Source organism: Hydra vulgaris, chromosome 06 (assembly GCF_038396675.1).
Source record: "Hydra vulgaris chromosome 06, alternate assembly HydraT2T_AEP".
In the NCBI taxonomy this organism is placed as follows: domain Eukaryota; kingdom Metazoa; phylum Cnidaria; class Hydrozoa; order Anthoathecata; family Hydridae; genus Hydra; species Hydra vulgaris.
In genome coordinates this window covers 55,992,501-56,010,000 of record NC_088925.1, presented here as the reverse complement: position 1 = coordinate 56,010,000, position 17,500 = coordinate 55,992,501, and the positions used below count along the sequence as shown (strand labels likewise).

Sequence of the window (17,500 nt, the reverse complement as noted above, 5' to 3'; positions counted from 1 at the left end):
TTACCACTACTTTTTGTTGAATGGTAATTTATTTGAATCATATTAAGTACGATTTAAATAAATGATTTAGCTAGTTTCAATTTTTATAAGTTTTTATGCTAAGTATTAAGACAATACAATTATAAAACTCTGATATTTTTAATTACAGTTCAACTGTAGATAAAGTTCTTAAAATTAATAAAGAAGTATAATAAACTTTATTATTAGCATATAGTTTTTTCAACATAATAAAAGTTAATATTACTACAGAAATATGACAGAAGGCACTGTTAAAATGATCAATAAAAATTACAATGCTTGTCTATTATTCAGTTAAGACTTTGGTTTCATTTAATTAAACTTGAAAAGTTTATTTGATTTATTTCTTCATAATTGCATTTTAAAAAAAAAAAAAAATTATTATATATTTTCTTTTCTTTTATAATTTGCTATTAATTAATCACTTTCAATTAAAACAGCTAATTTGCAATTTTAAATAGTTCTTTAACCAATTTTTGTTTACCTTTTTTTTAATATGCATTTAATAAGATTAAAATTGGTTTTACTGAAATTGAAAACATTAGCATTGTACTTAGCATTGGTTGTAGAAGGTATTTATGCTATTGTTTGCACATTTTTTTTATTCATTTATATTTTCTTATTATAGTATTTCTCCTATTGCATAGTATTTACCCAATAGACTGAGTTGGTATAAATTTAAAGATAATATAGGCCCAAAAAGAAATTTACATATTTTTTGTGGCAAGCTTAAAAGGTTTTTGTTTTCTAACTTTGCGTTACCTTGCGAAACAAACAATCAGTGTAGGGTAGGGCATACACTTTTTTGTTTTACTTTAAACAGTGAGTTGTTTATTAAAACTGTGAAACAAGTCAAAGAGTATTTTGGTTTCAGCATTAGCAAAAATGATATTCAGACTCATGTTAATAAAGAAATGAAATGGGTTTACAACTTTAAAAGAGACTCTTAACATTTTATTACATTTTGCAATGAGACCTATGCATTCCAAAATCCACTATTGACCAATTCATTGCAAGCTAACTCTAATAGCATAAACCTTGTATCAACTTCTTCAGTAGTGTCATCATTGGAAAACATTACTATGTAATCTTTAATAAATAGTGAATCTTTATGTTCACAAGGTCAAATTATAAATTTACAAAGTAGGCACAGTTCAATAGAAAAATTAACTCAAAAAAAATAAAGTTAAAGAATAGGTCGTCTCATTTGTCTTCAAAGTTAGCTAGCTCTTCTAAAGAATACCAAAATAAGGTAGCTTCATTAAAAGCTAAAATAAAGAGCACGCCATATCAATTGAAAGTTTTACAGCAAAGTGTTAAAAAAAAAGAAGATAATATAAAAGCTTTAAGAGCAGAAGTTAGAGACTTGAAACAAAAGCTACAAACATATTATTACAGTAGACGTATTTGCAACCTAATAATTACAAGAAAGGCAAAAAAAGTTAAAGAAAAAGAAAAGTTAAGACAAATGAATCTCAAACATAATAATGTCATAAGGGAAAACAAAATGGCGTTATCTAGATTAGAAAATGATATGATCCAGATGGAGGAGGACAATATTGCACTTTCACTTTCAGATACACCAGAAGATAATAAGGCTCATGCATTACAAACAAGAATGATAATTTACACAATGTTGTTGTCTAATGTCGAACATGTAACATTCCATTCTTATTGCAGAAAATTGCACAATATTTTGGTGTTAAATTTTTACATATTCCTCAGCGTATTACAGTTGAGCAAATAGCTCGTGAACTAGGCAGTATATCTAAATTGCAAGCAGCAGAACGAGCTTTCAATAATAATATTTTAACTCTAGGGTTTGATGCAACAACGCAAGAGGGCGTCCATCGCAACAGCATCCACTTGACTTCAAAGAACAAATGTCAAGTCATTGCCTTTGACCAATTACCTGGAGGTACATCTGAAGATTACCAAAATCACATATGTAATGCAGTGGATCATATGGCTTTAGTTTATTCAGATTATTTCTCACTTTCTTTCTACGAATGTCGTAAGTCTATTATTTCAAGTATATCAAACACAATGACAGACATAGTTGCACCAAATCATCTTACCATTCCAAAGTTTGTGCAACATGGGGTAAGAATTTAAATGACCTGAACTGCCATTTGCACCCGATTGATACAATAGCTATTTCATGTTGTTCAACATTACAGCCTTTGGGAAAGGAAAGTTGCCTATTATTTGGACACGACTGTATGACAGTTAAAATTGTTTTGGCAATGAACAAAATGAGATTTAAAGATGGCAAAGGTGATCCGGCAGGATTCGTAAATTTTTTAGACAATAACAAATTGCCACGAGTTACAACTCCAAGATATCGTGGCAATTGTCTTCATATACTCCTCCGTAATTGTTTCATCTTTATGAAACACTACAATGCTTTTAAGCATTTTCTTACCATTGGAGCAGTAAAGTGTGGCACTTTACAAACAGTTCTGCGATCAGCGTTTTGTAATGCAACTGCCATAAAAACAAATTTGTGTGCTAGCAATATTTAGAAAACTTCCTACTGGACCCTAGATTAAAAAATTTAATGTATTAGCTGAAAAAGCAAGTTTTGATCATATTGCAGGTATCCAAGTAGTTAAAAATGTTTTGCAAACAATTAAAATTGCAAATCTAATCCAGGTGCACTGATAAACAGTAAAAAAGATTTTTTCGAAAATCCCCTAAAATCAAATGTTTTAGAACCTATCACAAATTTATGTTCCATCGATGAGTAGGTTATCAACATAATTTTGGCTTGTCTTATTGCGGTGGAAGATGTTTTGAACCGTCAATATGAGCGATATTTCTCACTTTCTATTACAGAGAAACTTAAGGAGGAGACAGCTAGTGCAAGGCTTCACAGCATAGATAGTAAAGAGAAAATGGTAATGTTTAGTGAAGCTAAAGGAAGATCTCTAAATATACTGTTATATATCTCCAAAATTATTTGCAAGATATATAACAGTTTGTTATATATCTTGCAAAATAAGATCAAAAAAGAATAGAACTATAGATTACCTGGATAGTCTTGACCAAATATCTAGGAAAAATATAGTTAAGTGGTCAATGCAAGCAGCTCGTAAAAAAAGAATAAACAAACGACTGAAACACACTGCATTATGAGCAGAGATTTTAAAATGACGGACATGCAAAAGACAAAAAATGTATGAAAAAGAAAAAAGAAAGCTCGAGCGAGAGCTGCGTGTTCTATCTTTTAATGATATAAAAAATTTATATAAGCATTTATCGATTAAACAACTAGACGACTTTATGATGTAATGTATGAAAGAATTGTTGGGAGAGAATTCTATCATGAGTGGTTTGAAACAGATAATAACAAATCTGTCATGTATGATGGGCGAGTAGAAAAAGTGAATAAGAGAAAAGAAGACAGAATTTATACCATTTCTTACTGGAAAATGATGAATCTGATTCAGAAGCTGTTGACCATCTCATAAATAAGATCCAGCTTGCTGTTATTGCAGGAGAGTTGATTTTTTCATAATTTTGCTGTGTTATTATGTGGTTTAATGTTATTTATGTAATAGTAGAAGCCAATAATAATATTACTTATGTGATTTAAGTATTATAAATCTATATATAAAAGTTATTATCAGTATATGTATATATTAATTACAGCAAGTGGTGTGACTTGCAAAAATACAGCAAGTACTGCAAAAAAGTACAGCAAGTGTTGACTTGCAAAAAAAGTACAGCAAATGTTGTGACTTGCAAAAAAGTACAGCAAGTGTTGTGACTTGTAAAAAAGTACAGCAAGTGTTGTGACATGCAAGAAAAGTACAGCAAGTGTTGTGACTTGCAGAAAAGTACAGCAAGTGTTGTGATTTGCAAAAAAAAGTACAGAAAGTGTTGTGACTTGTAAAAAAGTACAGCAAATATTGTGACTTGTAAAAAAGTACAGCAAGTGTTGTGACATGCAAGAAAAGTACAGCAAGATTTGCGACTTGCAAAAAAGTACAGCAAGTGTTGTGACTTGCAAAAAAGTACAGCAAGTGTTGTGACTTGCAAAAGAGTACAGCAAGTGTTGTGACTTGCAAAAAAAGTACAGCAAGTGTTGTGACTTGCAAAAAATACAGCAAGTGGTGTGACTTGCAAAAAAGTACAGCAAGTGTTGTGACTTGCAAAAAAGTACAGCAAATGTTGTGACTTGCAGAAAAGTACAGCAAGTGTTGTGACTTGCAAAAAAGTACAGCAAGTGGTGTGACTTGCAAAAAAAGTACAGCAAATGTTGTGATTTGCAAAAGAGTACAGCAAGTGGTGTGACTTGCAAAAAAAGTACAGCAAGTGTTGTGACTTGCAAAAAAAAGTACAGCAAGTGTTGTGACTTGCAAAAGAGTACAGCAAGTGTTGTGACTTGCAAAAAAAGTACAGCAAGTGTTGTGACTTGCAGAAAAGTACAGCAAGTGTTGCGACTTGCAAAAAAGTACAGCAAGTGTTGTGACTTGCAAAAAAAAGTACAGCAAATGTTGTGATTTGCAAAAGAGTACAGCAAGTGGTGTGACTTGCAAAAAAAGTACAGCAAGTGTTGTGACTTGCAAAAAAAAGTACAGCAAGTGTTGTGACTTGCAAAAGAGTACAGCAAGTGTTGTGACTTGCAAAAAAAGTACAGCAAGTGTTGTGACTTGCAAAAAATACAGCAAGTGGTGTGACTTGCAAAAAAGTACAGCAAGTGTTGTGACTTGCAAAAAAGTACAGCAAATTTTGTGACTTGCAAAAAAGTACAGCAAGTGGTGTGACTTGCAAGAAAAGTACAGCAAGTGTTGTGACTTGCAAAAAAATTACAGCAAGTGTTGTGACTTGCAAAAAAAGTACAGCAAGTGTTGTGACTTGTAAAAAAGTACAGCAAGTGTTGTGACTTGCAAAAAAGTACAGCAAGTGTTGTGACTTGCAAAAGAGTACAGCAAGTGGTGTGACTTGCAAAAAAGTACAGCAAGTGTTGTATCTTGCAAAAAAGTACAACAAGTGTTGTGACTTGCAAAAAAAGTACAGCAAGTGTTGTGACTTGCAAAAAAATACCGCAAGTGTGACTTGCAATTTTTTTGATAGACTTATCTGGCTTACGTTCTCGTCGTGTCTATCGTTAAAAATGATTATTATTTTGTTTCATTGATTGATTTTTTTATTGATAGAATTTAAAATTTTAATCATTTACTAAAAGCCAAGACAAAATTTATTAATTGGTTTAGTTCAAAATAATTTAGTTTAAAAATATTATATTTAGGTAGGGAAAAGCTCTTTTTACAGAAAGAATGGATCCTCTGCTGCATCTTATAATTTTGCTAATGTTGTTTTATTTTATTTTAAATAAAAGTAATATAAATCTTTTTCTAAGTTGCATATAAAAATTTGATTCTTTTTTAAAGTTGGAGGGACGTGGTGGCACACGCCCCTATTTCACTGAATCAATATGTGTATCGCTAGTAGTAGTAAAATAAAGTTTTTGCATTTAATACTAATTTTTTTTTTTAACAAAGAAAAAAGTTTTAATAAAAAATATATTAACACCTTTACACCCACTGACACCCTTACACCCACCATAAGTCTTATATTTGGCAATGGTCTGGAAGTAAATAATAACTACTTATAAAAAATAATATGAAAATCAACTATTTTATCAAAAAAACTTTTTTGTAAATTAAATTTGCATTTATTGGCGGTGTAGGAGTTGGTTTGGTACCCCTCTAGCCTCCCATATACACCCGGTGGCTAGGAACCAACATGAATTTGTAGCCCACTTTTATACCTATCTTTTGATACCAAGTTATAGGCGTTTAAAAATTATTTGACAAATTTATACTAATTTTAGTTAAGAAAAGTATTTTTTTGACCACAGTTTCTTCAACAAATCCATATATCAAAAAATCGGGGTTTAAAACGTTATAACTTTTTGTCAAATCGTTTGATTTTGAAAATTTTTTCACTTTTAAAATACTGTAAGAAAGCTCTTTCCAAAGATATATAACCATCTAATATTTGATCAATTAAAAAATTTCATGTAACATACCTAATATATATATATATATATATATATATATATATATATAGATATATATATATATATATATATATATATATATATATATATATATATATATATATATATATATAATATATTATATATACATATATATATATATGTATATTTAATTATATATACGTATGTATATTTAATTATATATATGTGTATATATATATATATATATATATATACAAATATATATTTATATATATATATTCATATATATACATATATATATATATATATATATATATATATATATATATATATATATATATATATATATATATACATATATATATATGTATGTAAATGTATATATATATATATATATATAGTATATATATATATATATATATATATATATTTATTTATATACTTATTTATTGATAAATATATATATTCATATATATATAAATATATATTTATATATATATATATATCTATATATATATATATATATATATATATATATATGTAAACATTTATATATATATACATATATATATATATACATATATATATACATATATATATACATATATATATATATACATATATATATACATATATATATATATATATATATATATATATATATATATATATATATATATACATATATATATATATATATATTATATATATATATATATATATATATATATATATATATATATATATATATATATATATATTATATTATATATATGTATATTAATAAGAAAACATAAAATAATGCGAATTTTCTTACTCCAAATAATAATTTATTTTGAGAAATTTCCACTGGGTTATGGACACCAGCATCATCAGCTCGTAAAATATTACAAAATTTTTTGAATGTTAAAAAACAGTTTATTAAAAAAATTTTAAAATGACGTCAGCAGTTGAATAGCTTCTTTTTTTGTTACGCATGAATATAAAAAATGCAGTCCAAAATTTAGTTTTGACTGCATTTTTTATATTCTTGCCCATTATCGAGATTTATTTCGCCATTCGATAGGAAATATTGATGCCTCTGTATTTCGAGTGTTTCTCGTACTTTACGGTCGAATTTTTTTATTTCAACTTTAAGAGTTTTAATTTTCTCCCAATTTATTTTTTCAGAGCATAACTTGCTATGTGTTTAAAAAAAATATATATATATATATGTAGGAGAAACAAAATTACAAATTAGAACAAAAATTCAACAACACCAAATAAGCTTAAATGATGACAAACATTACCAGTCAGTTATTGCAACATACAACAAACAAGCACTTTTCTAAATAATGATTCATCTCTATCTGATAATAATTTACCATCAAAAAACCACAAGGACCCCAACGAGCAGTAAAAATGAAAAAATAACTCCTAAATTTACAAATTTATCAAAAATAAAGTTATCAATGTTGCAATTATCTCTGTTACTCAAAGGTCCTAAGTTTACTTCCACAACCAAAGGTAACTTATTTTCAGTGAAATCCGATTTAAAAGAATTTACAAGGAAATTGATAATCGATGAACAGTTTTATGATAAAGAATACAGCGATGAATCCTTAGTATAGGAGCTGGCACATTTTCTATTGTATTACCATTCATATCAAGTTTATCAGTCATACTATTTAGTCCATCTCTTCTAATAAATGTGTTATTAGCTTAAGTATTCAACAAGTTCAGATGGTGGAGGTTGGCTATAAGAGTCAAAAGTGTACTTTACTTTATCGTCTTTATACCAACAAATCCAATGAAATCCATTAGTACTTGAATCTCCTGTATTTAATATTCCACATTCTTTTTTATTGTTCTATTTGGTAATTGATCTCTAACAAATACACCTCTAAAATTTTTTATTTTTAGTTTTTTTGCGGCTTCTATCAATCGAAAATTAGTTAGAGGTTCATTTGGTAAGACTAATCCTTCAACATTAATAAACTTGTCCATTTTATATATAATAAACTTTTTATTATATATATTAAGAGCCATTTTCTGATAAAATCAGGCAAAAGTACTGTCGGCTCAAAAGTGATATCCTTTAATCGTGCTCAATTTTATATACAGTAATGCTAATATGAAAAAGAAGCCTGTAAACTTTTTTTTTGTTAAATATTTCTAGTTCCTAAGTTATGGTCGGTCAAACTTTTGCCCTTTTAATACTTGGAAAGTCACTTTTGGGGTTTTACGATTTTTAAACTAAGATTAAAAGCAATGAGACCACTGCACCCTAAGTTTCTTTTCATATTATGGAAGTATAGGTAGAACTTTCAAAAAAAAAATCAAAAAACCTGAGGACAACCCTTCCTTTGTCTAAAAATCATAAGCTGAAGTTACACATTTTTGAATTTGGGGTCTACTTTAAATGCATTTATCTCGGAGCGTAAAAAGTGCCCGCGACTTATCTTACTCTTTTTTTAAAGAGTATCTCATTGTTATTTGAATGGTCTAAAGAAACTGAGAGGATATTGTTTACAAAAAAACTTATGAGTCATCAAAGTGTCAAAAAATGTTTTAATTAGCGTTCAAATATCAGCCATTATGGGAAATGAGAAAGGCCCTAAGATTGAAGATACAGATTTTATATTACTCAATATTACAATTTTTTTAATGCGAAAAAAAAACTTAGGGGGTAATATTTCATTGCTAAAATAACTCCACCACAAAAAGTTAAATTTTTTATATATTAAAAAAAAAAACCCGAATGTAGCAGCAGAATTAATCAATATATTATATGATGTCCTTATCTTATTTTGTCATTGTTTGCGTCATAAATCAGTTTTACATATCCTATATCTTTGATTTTAATGCATTGTTGCTTGAAATGCCTTTTGGGCTTTTTCAAATTGATCATCCATAAGCTAAAGGTAGAAGAATTCCACAAATGATTTCATTGTCTTTGTACTTTATAACATCATGAAAAGCTAGCCATTTAAAAAGTTTCTTGATTGCAGAAGCATACTTCATACAGCTCATCATGTAACCATCACTGAGAACCTAATATGAGTAATGATTTTTCTAATTTGAAAAATAGTTTGAAAAATCTGATTCTCATTTGACAAAAGTAAAACTTCGTTTAAACTTAGTGACACATTCAATATGATCAAATAATGCTTAAAAAAATGTTTTTACTTAAATGAAAAACATTTTTTTTAAAAATTGAATAAAAAAGAAGTACCTCATTTATAATCCCAGTATACCAATTGCCCATATAAATAACAACAATCCAATCGTTTTCATGCCATGCACCAGATAAATCAATGGCAATGCTTATAAATTCCTTTTCAAATTCTTCATTTGCTAGTTCTCCTTGATTTACAAAAAGAAAAATATAAATATTTATACAAACACTTGTACAAATATTTATAATTACAAAATAATATTAAAATATATATTAATGAGAGTAGACATAAAAATTATTACCTTGATCTGCTGTCTCTTCTTCTTCTTCTTCGTTATCCGCATTAGTATTACCAACATCTATTGGTTCATTTAATCTTTTGTCTTTTTTTAGCCTACTCCAACGTGAAAATAGTGATCTTATTTGCTGAGTTTTACGAATTCTGAAACTTGAACCTCTTTTCTTATCAAAAGGTGCACCTGCTCGGGGCTAAACTTTTTTCCAGATACTTCACCTTCCATAAAGAGTTTATATAATATATCTTTTTGTCTCATACTATACCGGAAGGTACTGCGTGTAGGTAAAGCCCAACCTTTAACATATTTGCTAATGTCAGAACATTCTTCTTCAAATACCTCCTGTTGTGAGTTTGGTTTATAACTATGTAAGTTTTACTGAACTTGCATCTTCATTATGAAACTCTGTCTCACGTTATCCATTCCTGAAATGAAGTGCTGATAATGTGTCTTCCCGACATCATGTGTTCTTCTAGTTCTTGTGATGTATGGAATGATCCACTACAAGTTTACTCAGAGCAAAAGTGAAACAAATTTAGTGATCTATCTTTGCGAAACTTTTCCTTCATATTTTTTTGTTGGTTAAATTACTCAAAGCAAATATTGGGCAGTAGGAGATTTAGGGTAGGTCGCACTGCAGTTAAACTTAGTTTTGTAATATCATTTGCTGCGTTCAAATAAACTACACAACTCTCTATTCTGGTACTTCAAAAATAAATATTGCAACATAGAGAAACCATTCATAGCTGCAGCAGTAATATCATCCAGTCCCACTAAATATTTTCGTTGAGATGGTTTAACAACATGAAGTATTCGTCACAAACTGCTTTCCGATAATGGAGAGTAGTTCTCACTTCTTCAAACTTCATTATAAAATGCAATTGTATGACTCATTTTAGCTGTCAAAACTGCACGAGATATTTTATATACGTCATTTGAGTCAAATTTAATTTTTGTGACTCCATATGCAACATCTTGAAGAAGGTTGCTGTTAAATATGAAATCGAGAAAATGTTCAGCTTTTTTCTGGTCTAGTCGATTTCGCGTAATTTCTTTTTCGACAGGAATAGTTATACCTAAGTTAGCATTCTTTATTTTTCGTGCCTGGTCTATCTTGTATTTGGAGTACCCAAAAACTTTCATAAGTAACTTCTTAGTAAATTTTTCATGTTCAATTAAACACAGAGCAAAATGTTTACCCATAGAGTCACTTTCTTTATAAATTTTAACAAATTTTTTTAGATCATCAGGTACTGCATCATTGTCTGAAGTTTCCAAAGATCTATTTAAAACAATTGAGATAAAGTCTTCACTCTGATCTGGGGTAACAGCTTCAGCGAATCTCTTTGCAAGCTGTACCTTGGCTCTTTCAAATTTTCAGCTATCATTTTATTCTTTATCTGAAACTGAAAAGGGCTGATGTGGAGTGCTTCTGATAGGTTGTTACCAGTAGATATAGCACCTTGTAAAATTTCTTTGGGCTCAAAATCAAAATCAGTTGTGTCCTCAACTAACTCTTCGTTAGTGTTAGTACTTGTTTTAGTTTGAATAAGAATGCGCTCTGACTTAAGGTGATTGTGACAAAATACGGAACCTACAGGAACATTTTTGTTGTAATGTTTTGAAACATTTGTTGACATATTTATTGAAACACTTCTTACAGCTGGTGATTTTACCAACACTTAGTTCATGCATTGGATGACAGCATCTTTTTGGAGGAACCCAGCCAATACCTTGAATTTTAACAAAAATCAAAATTTGAAATATTTATTTTAAAGGTTTAGTAATTAAATTTTGTTGTTGTTGAAATACGGTTGTAAACAAATTCTTACCAAAGTTAAATCTATGGTAAGGACATATATAGTCGTTATCAGAAAGTGATATGCACCCTCCGTTTTTTATAAGAGACTTTTCCAAAGTCAGATCTTGTATCTTGAATAACCTTTTTTCATTGAAACGAGGATATGGTCCACACTTGACATCATTAACTTTGCAAACATTTTCAACAACAACCTCTTGCTCTGACATACTTTTTGCAACTAAGTGTTGTTTTTTTTTTAATTGCTTTTAGCATAAAATGCTCATTCTCGGTTATGAATAATTCAGAAGTAAATGTTCAATAAACATCAAGTTAAAAATGTTTACTGGAAAAAAATTTTTTTCAAGTCTACAATCGTATAAATGAAAAAAACAAACAAAACAGATTTAGCATCATTTTGACGTAAAGTTATTTCAACAATGTAATATTACCCCCTAAGTTTTTTTTTTGCATTAAAAAAATTGTAATTAGGAGAAATAGAAAATTTATAAATTCAATCTTGGGACCTTTCCCATTTCCCAAAATGGCTGATATTTGAACGCTAATTAAAACATTTTTTGACACTTTGATGACTCATAAGCCTTTTTGTAAACTATATCCTCTCAGTTTCTTTAGACCATTCAAATAACAATGAGATACTCTTTTAAAAAAGAATAAGATGAGTTGCGGGCACTTTTTATGCTCCGAGATAAATGCATTTAAAGTAGGCCCCAAATTCAAAAATGTGTGATTTCAGATTATGATTTTTAGACAAAGGAAGAGTTGTCCGCAGGTTTTTTGATTTTTTTTTTGAAAGTTCTACCTATACTTCCATAATATGAAAAGAAACTTAGGGTGCAGTGGTCTTATTGCTTTTAATCTTAGTTTAAAAATCGTAAAACCCCAAAAGTGACTTTCCAAGTATTAAAAGGGCAAAAGTTTGACCGACCATAACTCAGGAACTAGAAATATTAAAAAAAAAAAATTTACAGGCTTCTTTTTAATATTACAAACAACGCAATATATAAAATTGAGAATGATTGAAAGATATCACTTTTGAGCATTGCCTGGTTTTCTCAGAAAATGGCTCTTAATGATTAATTGTTAGATTCTTTAGATTTATATGTACACTTCTATAATATTATATAAGTTTATAAATGAATCATATTTATCAGTGTTTTGTATGAAATAGATTGAAATATCAACATTATTAATACATTCTTCACCGTAGTATTTGTAATATTGTTTTACAGCTTTTATTATTTTTTGATTAATTTTTTTAATATTATTTGTATATATCTTTATTAATTTTAATTTATGATCGTCTAATAACAAAGTTTTTAATATTACTTTTTGTTTTTTATTTATTCTCATTTTAAATAAATAAAAAAATTTATGTCATTTTTTGTATCTTGTTTAGTATTACTTTGGGTGAAGGGAGGTGGTGTTTCTTTAATGCCTATCGTCTTAATGCCTATCGTCTTAATGCCTATTGTCTTAATTTATAATGTCCGTATGCTAAAGTGTGAATTCCGTCTTCTAAAATAACTTTTTTATCATCGTCTGCACTTAATGCAATTTTATTTATTTCTTTAGTATATACTTCATGTGAATGGGATCTTATTACATTCATTTCCCTAACTTGATCTACTTTATTTAATAAACAATGTTTATAATCTTTATGTCTTATATACTTTTTAACAATATTTTTCTTTATTCCTTTACATTTTTTTTCATTTTCTTTTCCAAGGACTTTGTAGGAATATAATTTAGATCTAAGTCCTACAAATTCTTCAATTAATGCTCCTCCTACTTCATCTTAGAACATTCCTAATACTTTCTTATTAAGATCAACTTTAAATCCTACATTACTAATTGCTAGGTGCTTTGGATTGAACTCACTTGTATCAAATTTAATTTCAATATCTTCAAAAATATCAGCATAAAAATCTTCTGTTTTTATTTTATATGCTAATGAATCTGTATCTGTGAATAATAGTTTCGCTCGATCAGCATATTTATTCTTTATGTAATCGTAATGGAATTCATACATTAGAGTTTTGCTTAATTCTAAAATGCACATTCCTAAGTAAATTGGTTTGTTGTACATTAATTTTGTTCTTTTCATATGTATAGCTATTAAATTTTCATCAAATATTGTTCTACTTTCGTAGTTTGGTCTTGATGCTAATTTAACAGCTTCATCTCTGTTAGTTATTAATCTAACATCGACTCTGTTCTCAATGTTCTCCATTGTTTTTCCAAATACTGAGTTGTTCATCAGTTTGAAAAAGTCTTTTTCAAAATCATTCGTTGCTTTAGTTCTTAGATTAGTATTAAGGTCAATGTATTGACTTAACTGAGCTCTTTCTTCAAACATGACTCCTCTATGAATTTTTGTGATCTTTAGACCTAATCTTTCATACAATTTTAGATTTTTATAATATATAACATAATTTTTCTTATGATTTAAATTTGGAAATAGTTTTTCGACTTTATTTACTTTTACCCTTTCAGGAGCAAGTGGGTAATCATTATGTTCATCGTGAAGACTTTCTGGATAATCTAAATCTACTTCTAGTATGCATGGAACTGATTTCCAGTTTTCTATTTCATTTTCGTCCATCCATTTAAAACCATGTGTTGAAAGTGGTTTACTCATTGCCCATCCATATAGATTATTAGCATTTAGATATTGGATGAATGTTGATTCTTTGCTTTTGTCATATGCGTCATCCATGTACTTATTATTAGAAGCTCCTAATCTATTTGATATCATACTGATTCTACCTCTTATAACTTTCTTTATCATAAGTATCATATCACAACCACTTAGCAATTCAAATTTTACTTTTGTTAATTTTAAAGCTGCATCCCAAGCTAATCCTGGTGATGTATAATACCAAGCTGGATCTAACTTATAATTTTTTATGCAAACGTCTCTAAAATTTTCAAAAACGTCAGCTTATAAGAGCACATCTGAAACATTGTATAAGTCATGATAGTCTCTAAATGTTTTGCAATGAAACTCTCTCCATACATTTTATGCATGTGAGTAATAATCATCACTTATATCTTCATCGTTTAATTTTGAAAAGAATAATTCTTTTGGTGGTAATTGGGTTTCATTAAATTTATCAACTGAGTCAACCCAATCATATGGATATACGCCTTTTCTGAGTAAAAAATCTAATCGTTTCCCTGAATATTATTTTCCGATATTTTTGCACTGGTCTTTTGCTAAATTCTTTGATAAAGACCTTCACATGCAATAGCTATTGGAGTTGCTACTATTGTGGCTAAAAAACCAATTCCAACAGTTCCTAGTGCCATTGTACTTCCAATTAACGCTACATCAACTGCAGAAATTACTTTTATTGCCTTATGATACTTTTTACTTAATGTTAATCTCTTTTCTCTCTCAATTTCTATTTCTTTTTAAATTTCACTAATCTTATTCAGACGGTAAGCAATAGGATCTATCTGCTGTATTTCAGTATATTCATTTGGTAAAGTCGGATATAATTTATTCATATTTGAATTATTTAAATACTCCATTTTATAAAGCAAAATAAAATTATTTGTTTTACTAAATAAACATAGCATAATACATCACCTTTTTTAATTGTTATATCTTCAATTGAATTATTGTTTTTAATAATCACAACAATATCATCAACTGATTCTGATACAATATTGTTATCTAAACTTAGCATTTTTAATTTTAGACTATTTTCTAAAGAAATTAATACAAAACTAGGATCATCAATTTTTACACCTATTTGCAAAGATATAACTTTATGTGACATAAATGCTAATTTAATATCTTCCTGTGCAAATATTTTATATTTAGACCCATCAACTATTAATTCCTGCTTATTATCAAAAGTCTCATTAAATACAAAATAAGATTTTAAGTCTTTTATAACAGTACAAGGCGAATTAGTATCTACTAATTCATAATTAGAATTAATAATAATACAACTTGGAAGTGGCCTCTCATACCAAAAATCTCTTTGTCTTTCATTTATAAATTTATGCATCGGAGGATGATATACCATTTTTATATATCAAGATTTTTTTTAGATTCATGAAAAATCTTTGATTTTTTAAATTTTTTATTTTACAAAATCAAATTCAAAAAAGGTGTGTTAGCAAATGGTGAATTAGGTCCTAATAATAACCATTTCCAGCACTTAAGTATAGTCCATCTCCTAATGATCCTCCACTTTTCCATCGACTCATAAATAATCCACCTCCCATTTTAGTGGAAATAACTTCTTCTCCATTTCTAACTTTATAAAATCTTTTTTTACTAATACCATTTCCAGCAATTTTATTATTCAGATTGTTCCCAGTTGCAGCTCCTACACCTGTAAGAAGTCCTGTTGCTAGAGACGGTATTACTTTTGATGCTAAAAAACTTCCAGCTGATCCTAAGAAAGGTAAAAGTGCTCCTAGAAATCCTCCCTTCTTTATTTTAGCATTGTACATGAGTTGTTTTTTGCTAAATTTTAGCACTACTCCTTTACCATCTTCATCATCGTATTCATCTTCATCTGCGTATTTGTTACAGCTAATGCATGTTCTCCATTAAAATATGAATGTGATAATTCAATACTAACTCCAGTCTTTTCACTGATTGCTTTTTCAATTTTTTTCAATTGTCCTTCTGAAAGATGTATTTTAACATTAGTATAATTTGTCATTTTATTATAAGATTATTTTTTTTCTCTTATGTGAAATCTAATAGAAATTTTTTCACCTCTTAAATTAATTAGATTTCCATCTTGATCAACTATTGTATTTACTAATGTTGAAATCGAATCTAACATACACGTTGATATATTAAATTAATCGGTTCTTGAACAATTTTATATCCAGGACCACATTAGGAAAAAATGAATATATAATTTTTTGTGTTTTTCCATCAACATATGAATCTTCTACTATACTAGATGTAACGTGTATAGTATTCACTTTTAATATTTTCACAATACTTTCAGATTCATAATAACCTGTTGAATATATTCGATAACTAAAACCTAAAATAGTCCTAATTGAGTTTGGAGTTGTAAAATCTACTTTATATCCTGTCTGAATATTTAAAGTTGAACGTAATGTATTGTTATTAGCTCCAATTGTTATAGCTGGAACTCCTGATATTACATTACCGTTTTTAATTAAAAATAATTCAATATACTTATCATCAATCTTATATGCTCCTACTGGAAGTAGAACATCAAATCAAGTCACCCCATTATCAGGACTGAATCTAAAATTGTTATTTGAAAAATCAATATTTGGAAAACTATAATATGTCTCTAAACCAACTAGAGCCATTTCATATTGTTTATTTTTATCCAGTTCAATACTATAACTAAATTTAGTTACTATTTCACTACTGCCTCCGTTTACATATATGCAAGGCCTTTTTATATATTAAAACATTAATTTATCAAGAATCTTTAAAAAATCAAAGAATTTTCTATAGATCTTAAGGATCTTTAAAATAGTCAGATGTAATATAAGAATTATCAAACCCACTTCTATACTTTCCATCATCTTTTTCAGAAGATAAATCTATTACAATAAATCCATGCTTTTTCTTCCATGCAGTTCTACATAACTTTTTAAACTCATCCTCTGACTTATCACTCGATACATGATCTTTATAAATATGATTTAAATTCTTTGAATCTTGTAGAAATAAACAAATAAAATTTGCATTATTTTTTATAGTCTGTCTAGGCAACATAAAATAATTTTGTGCAAGATAGAAACAATCTACATTACTATGCCTCCCTCTTATATAATACTTCTCACATTTATTTTGCTTTGTCAGTTGCAAATCATCAAATATCATTAAATTATTATTACTAGCATCGAGATCTTCAGGATTTGGTACATCATCTGCTGTCTCAAAAGGTTTACACTCCATATCAACTTTACTATTTTTCTCATTAAACGTTTTTAAAACTTCTTCAATAACTTAAATAAATTAATACTTAAATAAATTAAGAATAACTTCTTTTGGTAATTTTTCTTCAAAAGATCTTTTTAATATTTTGTATTCAGGCTGAAATAGAGATTTTCCAAAAACTTGTAAATTATTATAATCTAACCATCCAGGTCTTAAAAGCAAATTTAGTAATAAAGTAGTTTCACCACACCCCGACTTTCCAACAATAATTCTTTTAATACTCTTAGGTAACAACTTACTATTATTTCGTTTATTT

General features: G+C 28.2%; 2 protein-coding genes across 3 annotated transcripts in view; both read right to left on the bottom strand.

Moving 5' to 3' along the window:
- The window catches only part of LOC136081085 (uncharacterized), a 92,270-nt gene extending 85,297 nt beyond the window's left edge, over positions 1-6,973 (bottom strand). Inside the window, exon 1 of one of the 2 annotated variants that reach the window (XM_065798376.1) lies at positions 6,828-6,973. In XM_065798376.1, the coding sequence (XP_065654448.1) occupies positions 6,828-6,883 (56 nt within the window). In that variant the 5' untranslated portion in view covers positions 6,884-6,973. The remainder of the gene's footprint in view (positions 1-6,827) is intronic. The other variant, XM_065798377.1, reaches the window with a different exon arrangement.
- Positions 6,974-12,750: 5,777 nt separating this feature from the next.
- Positions 12,751-15,322, bottom strand: LOC136081522 (uncharacterized). Its single transcript, XM_065798845.1, has 5 exons — positions 14,878-15,322; positions 14,522-14,620; positions 14,331-14,462; positions 13,164-14,225; positions 12,751-13,079 (listed from the first exon to the last, which is right to left on the bottom strand). The coding sequence occupies exons 1-5, from the start codon at positions 15,320-15,322 to the stop codon at positions 12,751-12,753; spliced, it is 2,067 nt and encodes a 688-aa protein (XP_065654917.1).
- Positions 15,323-17,500: the final 2,178 nt, after the last annotated feature.